The sequence below is a fragment of the Sarcophilus harrisii genome, chromosome 2 (genome assembly GCF_902635505.1).
Source record: "Sarcophilus harrisii chromosome 2, mSarHar1.11, whole genome shotgun sequence".
NCBI classification, from domain to species: Eukaryota; Metazoa; Chordata; class Mammalia; order Dasyuromorphia; family Dasyuridae; genus Sarcophilus; species Sarcophilus harrisii.
The window spans coordinates 587,774,057-587,789,062 of NC_045427.1; the positions used below are offsets into that span (position 1 = coordinate 587,774,057).

Here is a 15,006-nt window from a genome sequence, read left to right on the forward strand (position 1 = left end):
AATCAGTCAGGCAACTTTCATGCATGGAATGCTAAAGGTTAAGTACCTGAGAGAACCTTGAGTCAACCCTTGAGTCCACAGACTCTGGAGGGGTGCTCTGGACAGGACAGGCCTTTTGGGTGACTGGGGCTTTAGAGGTGACTTGTTTGAGAGACTTATCTGTGAGACTCTTGAGCCCACCTTTGAGTGGAGAGATTCTGGAAGGATGCTCTGAAAAGTCTTGTCAAATATTCAAAATGGGAGGGCTCAGCCAAAAATCTCCCACTGCCAAAAATGATTACTCTACTGTATAGGAAGAACGCTCCCAGGGATAATTGAGTATGTCCAAATCTGTATGTAAAATAGATTTCTGTGTATCTGTGTGATTTCTATGTATGTATCTTTGCATTTTGTGTTCTGTGTTAAAAGTTGAGAGTTAAGGTATCAGCCTCTGTTACTGGTTTGGAAGAGTTCAGGCTGAGTTGGAAACAAGATCTTTAACTGATATAGAAATATAGTATATAGAAAGGTTAGTGAGAGTATGTATGAATGAGAAGAGCATAGACTGAAAGGGATTCAAGAGTTTGAGAACTTTGGGGAAATGGAAAAGCAGTGTACTACCACTTTAAAAAATTAATTAATGAAATGAAAAACGACATTTCTGTGAACCCAGAACTGGCCAATTTGTGTCTGCAGAAATAATTGTTGTAGGACTGTTAAAAAAAATTTTTTAAGCAGGTTCTGGGATTTTTGAGAATAAGTTTTAAGTTACTTGGCTCTATCAACTAAATTGAATTAGTCTATTGTGTTTTTAAGTAGACCTAATTTACACAATTTTCCTTCTTCTGAGGAAAACATGTTCTGATTCAAACTTGGACCTCCTCTTTTAACATCTCTTGGTGGAAATGCAAAGAAAACAAAAATGAATAGCATATGACAGTCATTCTGGGGACCCTTCATCAGTAGTCTCCCTGATTCTCTTGCTGAAAGAGAAAATATGAGACTTTTAAATGAACATTTGTATAAGTAAATTTCAAGAAATAGGACTGGATTTATCTAGACAATGGACTTGCCCTTTGGGTATGTAATTATCTGAGCAAATGAAAGAAAGTGAGAGTCCTTTTATCTAGTGAGTGAGGGAAAAAAATGTTCTTTTTCCTTTAATTTCTTGAAGAATACAACTGGGATGTAGGGGGCTGAAACTCTGAATCAGACAAGAGCACTTAAGGCTACCTATTTGATGTGAGACAATGGCTCTATTAGCATATATTTGGATGATGGCTCTCCTCATGATTGGTGTTTGTGGGATGTTTGGTAATAAGATAATCATAGGCAAGGATTGGGGGGGGGGGGGGGGAAGAGAGAAGTCAGAGTCACTTGGCCGCAAGACAGGGAGGAGAGAGGCTGGAGATTCCAGACTCCAGAATCCAGGATACACCTCCTTCACTTCTCCCCCTAAAGACCAAGGATTTTAATTTCTCCTGACTCTGGCTGACCTGGGGGCCCCTCCAGGGAGCTAGCCTATAATTTACACTGGGGGGAAGAGGAGCTTTCTTTCTCACCATCATCTCCCCATAGGCAGTAGCATCTTGCTCAGTTTCCTCACTGGTATCATTTCATTAAAGTCTAACCTAAATATTCTGGAATCAGGCTCCCTCTCTCTGGGAGTTGGGGGGACACCACCTCAATACTTATTTATTTTTAGACATGTCACACGTTTTTCAGATACAATTTGTTCTGCAATTACACACATCCCTATTTGACTATTTTTTTGTTTTGTTTTGTTTTTACTTCTTTGTTAAAGGGAGAAAGAAAGACAAACCTTAAGATTAATATTCTAAATAGCCTTGGATCAAATTTCACAAAATTTATGCCACATCTAGCTGGGCTGACAAAATGTTAAAGCACGGTTCATACAAATTTTACAAATTACGCAATACATAATTTAGCAACACAGTAGCTTAACTATATTTCATCTAATTAGGAGATTCAAACATGTGATTTAAATTCCTAGAGAACTAAAATTTTTAACTTAAGATCAAATCAAATATGGATATAAATTTCTAGTAAAAACACTTCAATATCAATGCACACATTTCTAAATTCTTATACCAGAATAAACAAGTTCGAACTTTTAGAGTTAATAGTAATTATCTCCTACAATTTCAGAATCAGAATTCTAGTATAAACACACAATCCCAAAACTTAAAGTAGCAGAAAACTGCTCTTTCATTGCAACCACAGGGCTTTAAAAAATTGACAGACTCTAAGACCCCAAGGAAAGAGGTGGGAGAAATTTGGACCTTCATGTCCAGTTACAGGTCTGTGGCCCAGGGGCTGTCTCACTCTCTGTGTCAGAACTGTTGGGGAGGGGTCCCACCTCAAAGATTTTGGGGCACTAGTGCAAACCCAAGAATTCAGATCAGCCAGGGCCATCTCCCTAGTCAAGATGGATTCCACAAACCTGAAAAGCTTGGAAAACCCAGAGAGAGAGAAGTTTGTTTTTGTTTTTGTTTTTAACTTGGGCTGATGCTAGAGTAAAGGACCTTGTTTCCCCCCCCCCCAAAAAAAAAAAAGTGTATAATAGTACTCTAAGGCAGGGTTTCAGGTGAACCCTGCAAATGCCTGAGAGAGGAGAACCACAACCCAATACAGGAGCAAACACAGAGATCTGCCACACTACCTTTCCCGGCAGAACCTCAGAAACGCAACAAGAAGAAGTTTGGAGAAAATATTAGGGCAAGGGGCATTGGGAATATAGGTAGTGTTAGCCAAGTATATGCCATTTTGTTAAGGTTGAGAAGGGAAGATCCCAAAAGTCCCAGATCCGGGTCTCGAGGTATCTCAAAAGAATTTGCAGTCCGCTAGTAATGGGGCAAAGTTTATTAAAAGCAATGTGATGCCATTACAGAGCGGACTGCATTCTAAGTATAATCCAATAAAGAGACTGAAGCAAGGAGATAGACTTATGCAGTTTTCAATCACAGATTTGTTAATTCTATGACCTGAGGGTAAGGCTAGGAAGTAATCTCCAGATGAATTAAGGATGGTCTTCAGATAGATTGGATGTGCTCAGTTTCTTGAGGCAGATTCCAAAGCCAGAAGACCGAGGACTCATTAGAACAGAAGCCCAAAGATCAGGGGATCCCAAAATCACATCACATCAATTTCACTCGTGAACCTATGATGTTCTGTATTTCCAGTAAGTCAATAAGCATTTATTAAGCACCTACTATGTTTCAGGCTAGCTAGATGACCCGATTGAGAGGTCAAGAGAGGGGTGAAAACAACATAGCAACGGAAAAGCAAAATGCGTGATGAACTGGAGATCAGAGGAGAGAAGGGGGACCTGGAAGGTGTTGCTATGGGAGACAGCGGGGCTTTTAGGAAGCCGGGAGAGAAGGATGAGGCAGGCATGGAGAGCACCCAGGGTCTGCGGATGGAGTGTTCGGTGTGGCACGTATTTGGGGGGGAGTGGGCCACTATATTTCAGGGAATGTCTTGTCCTCAATGGCAAGCATAGGGAGGGGGCTCTTGCGCTATAGTTCTCTAGGAAGCGGACGCACCATCCGAGGGTATGGGCCGAGGGGCGCTGCACATGCAGTACGCAGGGGTCGGGTAAATGGGCAGCCTTGGGCTCCGGACGGAGTAACCAGCTAACTGGTAACTGCCGGCGGCTCCCAGGACTCCCGGAGAGCGCGAGGGCGGCGAGACAGAGGCCGGAGCGCGCGGGGCAGCCCTCCCGGGACTCCGGGGGAAGCCTCTGGTGGGCAGGGGGCGGGTGGGGGAGAGTGGGTGGGGTGCCATGGGGCGGCCGCGCGCATGCGCCGCTCCGGAGGCTGCCGGAAGAGCCGGGGCTGCGGGGCCGGCGGCCGCTAGTGCCGGCCGGCGGGGGCTACAGGATGGGCTGCGGGGGCGTTGTGACGGCCGAGCCCGAGGAGCTTGAGCGCCCGGCGCCGGCGCTGCAGATTCCCGAGGAGGAGCCTCTGCAGCGCAGCGACCGCCCGGAGCAGGAGGCGGCGGCGGCGGCCGAGTCCGCGGCCAGCGGTTGCTGCCCCTGCGTGATCCGAAATGAAAACCCCGGTGAGTGCGTGCGGCGGCTGTCCCTAAGGTCGCGCTGCGGGCGGCCCCGGCCCGGAGCAGGCGGGGGCTGCAGGCGAGACTGCGGCGGAGCATCCCTCCCGCCCCGGCCCCTCTCGGGAAGCCTGTGCCCACCTGGGCACGTTCTTTGCACCCTCCTGCGGGCGGCCAGATCCCGGCAGATCCCCCGGCCGGAGAGGAGAGCGCGCGCGCCCTACGCCTGAACTTGAACTTGACCAAGTGCGGTCAAGCGCTACTGTAGCCAAACCCGTTCTCCCCTTGCGCGGCTCGCGCTCTGAGAGCCGGGGTAAGCTGGGGGTCGGGGCAGAAACATTCCTTAAAGACCCTGCAGTCCTGTATTAACTCGGCGTGAGTCCCAAATGCTTCTCGCTTCTCAGACTCCTTCCCTAGAAAAGTTCTCCCGCTTCCCATCGCCAAAATGAATTTCAGTTAAGTTGAACAGCATGAATGGAGCGCCCAATTAGGTACGGATAACAGATTAGGCTGGAAGTTAGAAAAGTCGGAAAAAGTCTAAAATATATGGGATTCGGCTTAAAGACAGTGGGAAATATATAGAAAGATTGAAGTTTACGTATGCAAAGTCATATAAAGTTAGGCTAGAAAGCAGTGGGAAAAGTATAGAAAGTAGTTTTAAAATCTATTAAATGTATAGAATTAAGCTAGAAGACAGCAGAAAAATATAGAAAGTATTAAAAAAATCTGTGTAGAATGAATAGTATAAAACTGAAAGCTCTTTATATACATATATATATGTATATATATATATTATGCATGGTGGAAAGATTAGTGCCCTGGGAGCCAGCGGAATTGAGTTTTTGTCCTACTGACTCATTTTGTGACTTTGGACAGACAGCTCACTTCTCTGCTCGGGCAGAATTTCTCATCTATAAAATGGGCTAACGAGAGTAAATATTACTGGTGGTTGTATGGTCCTTACAGTAAGTGCTTTCCACCTTGTGGTCCATAGTCCTATCACTCCATTAACAAAGATGAGGTGTGGCTTAACCTTCAACTCTTTGCCACTGACTAGTTATACCATCTTATCTACCTAACAATTAGCTGTTCTAGTGTAATGACCAATGGATATTTTCTGAACTCATAAAATTGTTTATGATATTTACTGCTGGTAATTCCTTAGCAACTCTATAGTTTTCTCTAGCTTGACATAAAACGCAATTGTTTATTTTATGAAATAGTGTGGTAATAATAATCACTCTTCATTTCAGAAATCATTATTATAATGCCAAATGTTTGAGGCTAAATAGTCACATTAAAATACAGGATGTACTTGCAGCTTTCTTCCAAACCCTTGGAGATACGAAGGTCACATTGTACGTGTTTTTGGACTTTTTTTTTTTAACTGTATCATCAAGTGTTCTGATTTTTTTTTTTCCCTCAAAAAAAGTGCAATTTGTGATATGGCATGGCTTTCTGGGAAGAGGTAGGGAAGATGGTGATATCCAAAACAGAAGACGGGAAGAAAACTTTAAACATAGAGTGTGTCCCAAAAGTCTTGGTGTAGTTTTATGCTATTAAGCTATTAATGCTTAAAACTGCACCAGGGTTTTTGGGACATCTTTTTGCTTAGGGTTTCTGTAGCCATTTTTAATAACAGTATGTTAATTGAAATTACTCAGGCTGAAGCAGTTGAAGCTCTTTGAAACAAAAAGTCCTTTTGGAAAACAAACCCTAAAAAGGGAAGATTAAATGTTATTACAGGTTGTTTTTCTCTCTCTTTCTTCCCACTTAAGACCAGCTTCTGTTATTTCCACAAATAAAAAAGTTTTATCTTAAAAATGGAGACCCTAATTTCTTTAAGCTCTTTGTAGACTTGAGCATTATCACAATAGCTGAAATTTATAATAGAGTACTTTGGCTTAACTTCACAAAATGACTTTCATTATTTGGTTTGAAGCATTGTTATAGAAGAACGTTCTCTCATATTCAAGTAAAACAGAGAAATAGATTACAAGGCCAAATGCTACTTTAGATGATCTCCTCTCCTGCTCCCTTCTGTTATTGCCAACAATTGAAATATGAATGTAATTTGGCAAAGTCCAATCAGTCCAAGCTGTTCATTCCCCTTCCATCTGATTCACTCAGGACCTACCACAACTTTTTTCCAAGTCACCTTTATAGACATTTTTCCAAATTCCGTTTGTTGGTAGTTTTATTAATTAAATGCTTACCATATGGAAAGTACTCTGTGAAGTGCTAAAGGAGATACAGAAGTACTTGAGATTTCAGTCTTTTGAGTTTTACAATCTAGTAGGGAACATGAGCCATTCCATCTGTCTGTTTTCAGAGTTTCTATAACCCAGCACTCCTCAAAAGACTCAATGCAAGTGTTTCCATCTCTGTGAAGTTTCTTCTGATCATTCTAGGTCTCAGAAGTCTCTCCCCATTGAACTCTGTGATAATATAGTATTGCTTGTTTGGCATGCTTTGTGACATCTCTTGTACTGCTTTGCAAGTTGCTTTGACTCTAAATGTTCTCAAGTTGTTTAATGTCACTATGTTTATCTTCCCAGCCAGATCTGAAGCAGTTTCAGAGGGCAGTGATAATTTGGTGAGGGTCTTATTAGTGTTTGTCAGTTTGAATGTGATTAATTCCCTCCACTATCCATATAAAACCAGTTTCATTCACCTACTCCCTACTTGAATTTTCATGGCCCTGTTCCATTTCCCCCAGTTGTGAATATAATTATACTATAGTTATGTCTCTAACAGCAGCCAAAATATATCATTTAATTAAAAGACTTTCTTATGAAGTTAAAATATTTCTTGGAGAAAATGTAATAAAATTAGTCATTAATGACTATAACTGTGGAATTGCAGAAAGGGGGAAGTATTTCTATCCTAGGGTGTTTTTTTTTTTCCTTTTTCTTTTTCCTGTTCCAATCCAGGATTTCAGGCTCCATGAATGTTTTTCTTTTAAAAAGAATCTACTTTTTTTGGACCTGAAGTATGAAATTTCAAAAATGTAATTTCTAAGTCCTAACCGCAACTGAAGTATGTATTTCACACCAGTTAACTTGCAACAGGCTTTAAATTTCATTCTTCTGGGATGAAATATATCTAGTTTTTATTTTCATGCAGAATATAAACTGGGGGGTTTGGGTTACACATATTAATGACTGCTACTTACAAATTAGTCTTCAGCCAAATTTATGCACACAGAAGTCAAAAAGCAAGCAAATCCATTCTTAAATTCAAAAGATAAATTATTAGAAATGTTCATGAAAAGTTTACATCTGTGATTATACTTATATTCTAGGCTGTAAATTACCTCATTTAAAAAAGAAAGGAATGATTCTCAAAAGTTTAAATGTACATAAATTTTGGTGTTTAGAATTCTAAATGTGACCAATTCATTTATAGAAATAGGGCTGTTACTTATTTTATTTTTTTTTAAACAGGTCACTAGCAACATCCTTAAGCAATAGTGTTTAGTGGCTAACCCTGTACATTCCTGTTTTGAAAATTATAAACTTTAGTTTGCAAAGCTTACCATGTGGTTGGGTTTCTGTCCTTTACTCAGGGAATTGAGGGTTGTGGGAACTTTTGTAAGCATTTCTTACATGACTATGAAATGCATCAGGGTAGCTGCACTTGAAAATTTAAATGGTTTTGTCATTAGTTTTAAAAGTTTATGGTACCTTACGTTCCATCTTATCCCAGGCCTAATTTACTTCTGCTACAAATTATACTATCACCAGGGAGAAGACCCTTGGTTATTGCTATTACTATAACCCCTCCTCTTTTTATAGAAATATAAAGGATGTAGAAATTTATGGTTGAATTTATTTTTTCTTTTTTTAATAATAGCTTTTTATTTTCAAAATACATGCAAATATAGCTTTCAACATTCACCCTTGCAACACCCTATGTTCCAAATTTTTCTCCTTCCCTTATTTTATACATATTTCTACATTTATTATGCTGCATAAGAAAAATCAGATCAAAAAGGGGAAAAATTAGAAAGGGAAAAAAGCAAACAACAACAAAAAAAGGTAAAAATACTATTTTTGATTAACATTCAGATCCCACAATGCTCTTTCTAGATGCAGATGGTTCTCTCTAGCACAATTCTATTTGAATTGGTGTGATTGAATTTAAAGCTGATATAATCAACAAGGGAGCCAAGAATACTAAAGTCATAGACTTGGAGCAGGAATCTGAGTCTGGTCCAACCTCATCAATTTATAAGGGAACCAAGACAATTCCCACAAGTAGAAAGTAGCAAAGAAAGGATTTGAAACCTGGTCTTCTGACTTCAAGTCTAATGTACCGCATATAAACTTATAATATAATATAATAAAGCCCAAATCTCATTTAAATAAAAGTGAAATAGTTGTGTACTTGTGTAAAAGACATAATGGGCTCAGTGAAAATTACAGAGAAACACAGGTCTGTCCTGTTCTCAAAACCTTTACTGTCAACCTTGTTGATCAGACCAGCATACATGAAAAGCTAAAGTTAGCATTTCAAGATAACTGTAGAAAAGATCTCCATTTATTAGCTGATGCTGCCTCCTAGTGTTATGAAAGTGTTTCCCTGCTTTGCACAAAGTTCTTTTATGAAATACGTTTTTGTTTTAACACATAGTAGTTAGAGAATATTTCTTGCATTCAAGAGTCTGCTTCCATAGTAACTACATGTTTTCAGAGGGGCTAATGAAAATTTCCCCTGCCTTGTTGGCAAACCATTTTCCAGAGTTTTTCCTGTTATCTTGGCAAAGAGCTTCCTCGTTTTATGATGGTATTTCTGTACTTGCAAAAAAAAAATGACTATGTACAAATAACAGACGTGAAAAATTTGATGCTTGGGATAGTGAGTGGATAGCTTAAAAAGTAAAGTTTGTGAACTCATTCATCTTTTGAATTTTGTAATATTTTCCCCAAATTTCTAACTGAAATAACCATTTGTAACTAATAGAAGCATTTATGAAAACAAAAATTAATTGGACTTTAATCTTTTTTTCAGAAGCTAAGAAGAAAGCTTCCTGCCCTGGACTTGGCTTGTTTTATACATTATTGTCTGCCTTCCTTTTCTCGGTGGCGTCTTTATTAGTAAAAAAAATACAAGATATCCATTCAGCAGAAATTAGTGCATTTCGATGTGTGTTCCAAATGTTACTTGTTCTTCCTTGCTTAATATACAAAAAGTAAGTATTGCTTTTAACTGTAAAATGAGGGACTTAGTAACTTTTTACAGTTTGCCAGACCTAAAATTTGTCTATCTATAGAATGTTCATTGACCCCCATTAATACTGAACAATAATTTTTCTCAATGTTCTTATCCATTCCCAGCTTTCACTGTCTTATATCAATAGAATATATCTGCTAGTAGATTTCCTATATATATGCTAGTAGATCATTTCCCACTCTGATTTCCATATATACTAAAAGGAAATACAGTGCAAAGTTTTTATTTTCTTATCCCCTTAAAGTGGTGATAATAGGGTTACATACAAAAGGATGGGAGAAAGGAACAAACATGTTTTATGAGACTACTATATGCCAGGCACTGTGATAAATACTTCACAAATATTGTCTCATGACAAAGATTGTCATCAAATGCAATAATCCTTTGAGGTAGATGTAATTGTTATCTTCATTTTACATTTAAGGAAATTAAGGCAGACAGGTTACATGACTTGCCCAGGATGTCAGTTAGTAGGTGTTTAGCTTAGGTTTGACTTCATCCTTGCACTTTGTTCACTGTATTACCCAGCTGCCTCATAAGAAACACACTTGCACACATTTTGAAAAGATGGTATGTTCCTGAGCAATGGTTTCATTCATTCTCACACTCATTTTCACTACTATCAATTATTTTTCTTTTCTGATATGTTATATTGTTATTGTTAGCAGTCTTTTCTAAGCAGTGGATATTCTGTTTTATTTTTATCCTAATTATTATATAGTATAATATAAAAATGGATTATCATAATAATATATATAATTATCTATGAATAAAATAATAGTATTCTATGTGACATAGTAATATCTCAATATTTTGTATATAGGACATAGAAAAGCATTAAATTAACAGACCGTTTGATGCTTACATGGGGAAGAAAAAAGCTAGTCAATATTGACTTCTCTATCCCTACCAATCTGCTCTTATACCTGTCTTCCACTGTTTTCTTCTGCCTTCCCTGTGTTAGAAGTATGAGACTGTAATCTTCTAAATCACACCAAAATGTTATTGGGGGAGAGGCAAACAATGAGCTAGAGTTCCTTGGATTATTTGGAAGCAAGGATGCTTAACTTTCAAACTCGAAGCTAGGAAAAAAAAAATCCCAATTGTAAACCATACATTTCAGTGACTTAAAAAATAATTTCCCTCTCACAGAGAATTTTCTGTTATATATAGTACCCAAGAGATCAGTTCAGTCATCTTCTACTCCATGAAGTAATTTTCTGACCAGCATTTGTTTAGCTTCACTGTCACACAAGACAATCCATTTCTAAAATAATTTAGGACATTCAATGGAAATGGTTTTTCATGCCAGATATTAAGAAATAAGTAAAAGAAATATGTAAATCTAGATTTTAATTAATTTTGTCATTTAATGCCATATAAAAAGTGTGAGATTTATTTACTGAATAATAATGAAAATCTGGAAAAATATGGATTTCCCACAAGTCTTAGTGCAATTTTAAAGATGATAATCAACTAAGAATCTGATAAGCATTGTATATTTGTGAAGGTGGGGGGGATGGTCTGTAGAATTATATTTATTATGTCAACTTTTAGACTTTCAGTTTCTTTCAGGGTATAATCTAATCTTCTTAACTGATCCCTTGAATCACTGAGATTTTTGTTAAGAATGCCTCTTGTGATGTAATTTCCTCCAGTGCTAATGCCAGATATTCATAGATAATGCACTCTCAAATCTAGACTCTTAGAAGGGTATCTAGCTCTGACACCAATCATCAGCACTTTACCCTGTAATTATGTATGTGTTCATCTGTTCATCTGTTTATCTGTTAATACCAACAGCATCAGTCAATCAACAAACATTTATTAAATGTACTTTTGATATCTAAAGAAGCAAAAGAGAGCCTTTGCCTTCAAGGAGGCAATCTTACAATCTTATGTCATTAAAGACAGGGAATATTTTCTGTATTTGTGTCCTCAGGATACTGTAGTCAAATTTTAAGTCCTTTATATTGCAGAAAGATTTCCAAACTATATAGTTGGATTTAAAATCAACAGCTGGTTGAGTGACTGGCTGAAACATTTGATTTATCAATTTTTTTTTCCATTTGCTATCTCATATTTCCTGTAGTATTAGCCTTTCTTGTAGAGCACATCCTTTCCAAACACGTATCCAGCTAACAGTACATGTTACTCATTAGTGAATTTCCTTTATAGGGAAGCTGAAATTTGCAAGTCAGCACTAAGTTAATGTAACGTGCTTTTCTTTTTTGATTTACAGAACGGGGTTTGTGGGACCAAAAGGCAAACGAATTTTCCTTTTCCTCAGGGGAGTCTTTGGTTCCACAGCGATGATCCTTCTCTACTATGCTTTCCAGTTAATGCCCATTGCTGATGCTACTGTTATCACATTTACCAGTCCAGTTTTCACTTCATTCTTTGCTTGGATATATCTCAAGGAAAAATACAGTCTTTGGGATCTTTTATTCACTATTTTTGCAATTGCTGGTGTGGTGCTTATTGCAAGACCGCCATTTCTGTTTGGTTCCAGCACAGCTGGGATGGAAGAAAACTATTCCTATCACCTCAGAGGAGCACTAGCAGCTGTGGGCAGTGCCATATTTAGTGCTCTGACTCTTGTTATACTAAGAAAAGTGGGGAAATCTGTGCACTATTTCCTGAACATTTGGTATTATGTAGTGATTGGACTATTGGAATCTATCATTGTACTCTTTGTAGTGGACGAATGGCATCTACCTCACTGTGGGTTAGATCGGCTGTTTTTGGTATTAATAGGACTTTTTGGGTTGGGGGGACAGATATTTCTCACTAAAGCAGTTCAGGTAGAAAAAGCAGGGCCTGTGGCCATAATGAAAACAATGGATGTGGTCTTTGCTTTCGTACTTCAGATTATTTTCCTTAATAAAATACCAACCTGGTGGACAGTGAGTGGTGCCCTTTGTGTGGTAGCCAGTAGCTCTGGAGCTGTCATCCGCAATTGGTGTGAGAATTCCCAAGCAAAATAACAGTGCTAAGATGAACTTGTTGGGTAGAACTTCATCCCAATAACAGAAAATTTTAAGGTGTATTTTTACTAATTGGTCATCTAGTTTATAAGTTTAATAATAGGAACATAATTTTGGAAAACAACATGTGTGTTTTTAATAGTTTTAAATGACTGGTTTGCTCATACAATTATGAATTTTATCAAAAGAAAAAAATGATTCAATACTTTCATGACTGGAACCAAAAAAAAGTACATGTATGATGCTTAATTTTTAAAAAAGTATTGTCTTTATTATGAGCACCTGTGTAGGGGAGAGAATTAAGGATATTTTGAGCAACATGAGGGCCAAAGTAATTAAGTGAATAAATTCTTAAATGTATACATTTTAGTCATAGCAAGCAAAAACTTAAAGTAGAAATATTGATTTTTTTAATAGCTCATATCCATTAAAAAAAAACAACAAACAAACCAAAGCTTAAATTCATAAAGTGCCTTTCCATGCTAATACTAAAATTTGAACAAGGCAAAAGCTTCACATTTTTTTAAGGGGCAAAAAGACCTTAAGTCAAAATTGGCCAGATGTTTAAGTAATTAAACAGTAATTATAGTAATAGCCTACAATTTGATTTTCCTTTATTATTATATGAAAATGCATTCAAATTTTGTTGTTTATGGTCTCTCATTTCAGTTTTTCAAATCATAAAGGGGAACAATGTGGCATATTTTAGCCACATTTGCAGCCTAAAGTGGTTTCCTTCCCAGAAAAAGTAGTTTTCTATAAATCTCTTTTAGTATATAAAGCAATACCAAGTGGAAATCTCTCAGGATTTTAAATAACTTTTCAGAATTACTTTTTACAATAACCTCTAAACCAAAAACATGGCGTAAGAGAACTGTGGTGTACTTTTAAAAGCCAATTTTTCTAAGCAGCATTAGTCATCCTAATTTGTGAAAGAAGTAGGGTTTTTCCAATGGAATTGGAATGTGGTTTCTTATTTTTTTAATGTCCAAACTTTTTGTCATTATCTTCATGACACCTTGAATGGAAAAAATAAATATCTCACTGTACATAAAAGTAATGGACAAATAATTGCTGATATGTTATTGAATGTTGTGTGTAGTAACTCTAGGGGCTTTAAATGGTACTAGGGGTTTAAATAAAACATTATATATGTAGTATTCTGTCAAGCCAGAATTTACCTTGCCTTCAAATGGAAGAACTGTAGTATCCAGAAGACTATTTGGTAACTTACTTGTTAAGTAACTTAGTGTCAGATGAATGGATTTAGAGATGGAAGACCAGATTTTCAATTTCAGTTATTGCTGCTCATAATTTTTGAGCCCTGGCCAGGTCACTTACCTCTAAGTTTTCTATTTCCTCACCTATAGAACTTTCAGCTCCAAATGTTATAAAACTAGTATGATTTCTGTGTTGATACTAAGAACTTCTCTAATAAGTATATGATGACATTTAACTCCCTCACCACCCCAAGTTGACTTTTCTGTTAGCATAACCTTTGAGCTACTGAGTTAAAATAACACAACTTCTTTTTCATTTTCTGCTCATTTATTCTGAAGGAGCAGGAATTTGAGGTCCTGATGCCTGTATGAGATTTTATTTTTCTTTCTGGAAATAATCATGACAATAATTTTTTTTTCCCTCCCAGTCCTTCCTGATTAAAGAATTGCAAAGGAAAATTAAACAAAGATTAATTTTTGCCTATATTATTGACCTGGCCTCTAATGTATTAGTTGAAATGTTTGTAGACATTTCAGTTCCTAACTGTCCCTGAAATCATCTAATATTGGAACTGGGATTTCCGATATTTATCAAATCCTAGTGATTCTCAAAGTATGGTTTGGGGGCCCTCAGGACATCCTGAGACCTTTTTAGGAAGACTGTGGATCAAAACTAATTTCATAAAAATACTTAGCTGTTGTAATTTTTAATATGATAAATATCAATAGATACAACCCTCATAAAAGCTCTTTGGTGTTCCTTGTAATTAAGATTCTAAAAGGATCTTGAGACCAAAAAGTTTGAGAACCCAGTGACTCATACTCTTACATATCCAGAGAAAGGATTTGACTTGCTCCTACATTTTTTATGTATCAAATTTACCTCTCCTAATACATGGTGAAGCAAGGTAAGTAAGCTACTCTATACTCTTCCCAAAGATGAATTAAGCCTCATAGGGAATGCACTGATAAATATCTTATCCAATGCAGGGTCCCCTGGGATTCTGAAAGCTAAGTCACTTTGAACTCACACATGGAAAGTTGATTTCATCAGTGTAATTTAATCACTAGGAGACCTTATTGAAAGTTTACTGCTTTTCCAGACTTTTGCTTCAGTCCTTCATCCTTGGAACTCTGAAGAACTTACTTTAGAGTTGTGACTTTTTAAAAAAAGGGCTTATAATGTTTAAAATATGCAAAAGCCTTTGTGTTGTAAAGCTATTTTTGGCATATGTATTTTGTAGAGATTGTTATCATTTCTTGAAAAATAAAATATTTTCAGATGTTTTTATTTCACAAGCATTAATAAAAATAAATAATAAGAATAAGTGTACTTTCTTTTTCATGAAATAACAATGTCTGATTTTTTAACCATAAGCCCTAAATGGAAAATAGTTGATTAATCAATCCTATAGTACATTTCTTGCTCTCTCTCTTTCTCGAAGCATATTTCAGTGTTTCTACGATTTCCTTAGTGTGGGTTGAAAATATTATAACCCTTCAAATACTTG

General features: G+C 37.3%; 1 protein-coding gene across 1 annotated transcript; it reads left to right on the forward strand.

Annotated features, from left to right (window-relative positions):
- The first annotated feature begins 3,845 nt into the window (after positions 1-3,845).
- SLC35G1 (solute carrier family 35 member G1) lies at positions 3,846-14,788 on the forward strand. The gene is made up of 3 exons (XM_031956088.1): positions 3,846-4,062; positions 9,067-9,247; positions 11,531-14,788. Exons 1-3 carry the CDS (start codon positions 3,882-3,884, stop codon positions 12,273-12,275), a joined length of 1,107 nt encoding a protein of 368 aa, XP_031811948.1. The 5' UTR covers positions 3,846-3,881; the 3' UTR covers positions 12,276-14,788.
- The last annotated feature ends 218 nt before the right edge of the window (positions 14,789-15,006 follow it).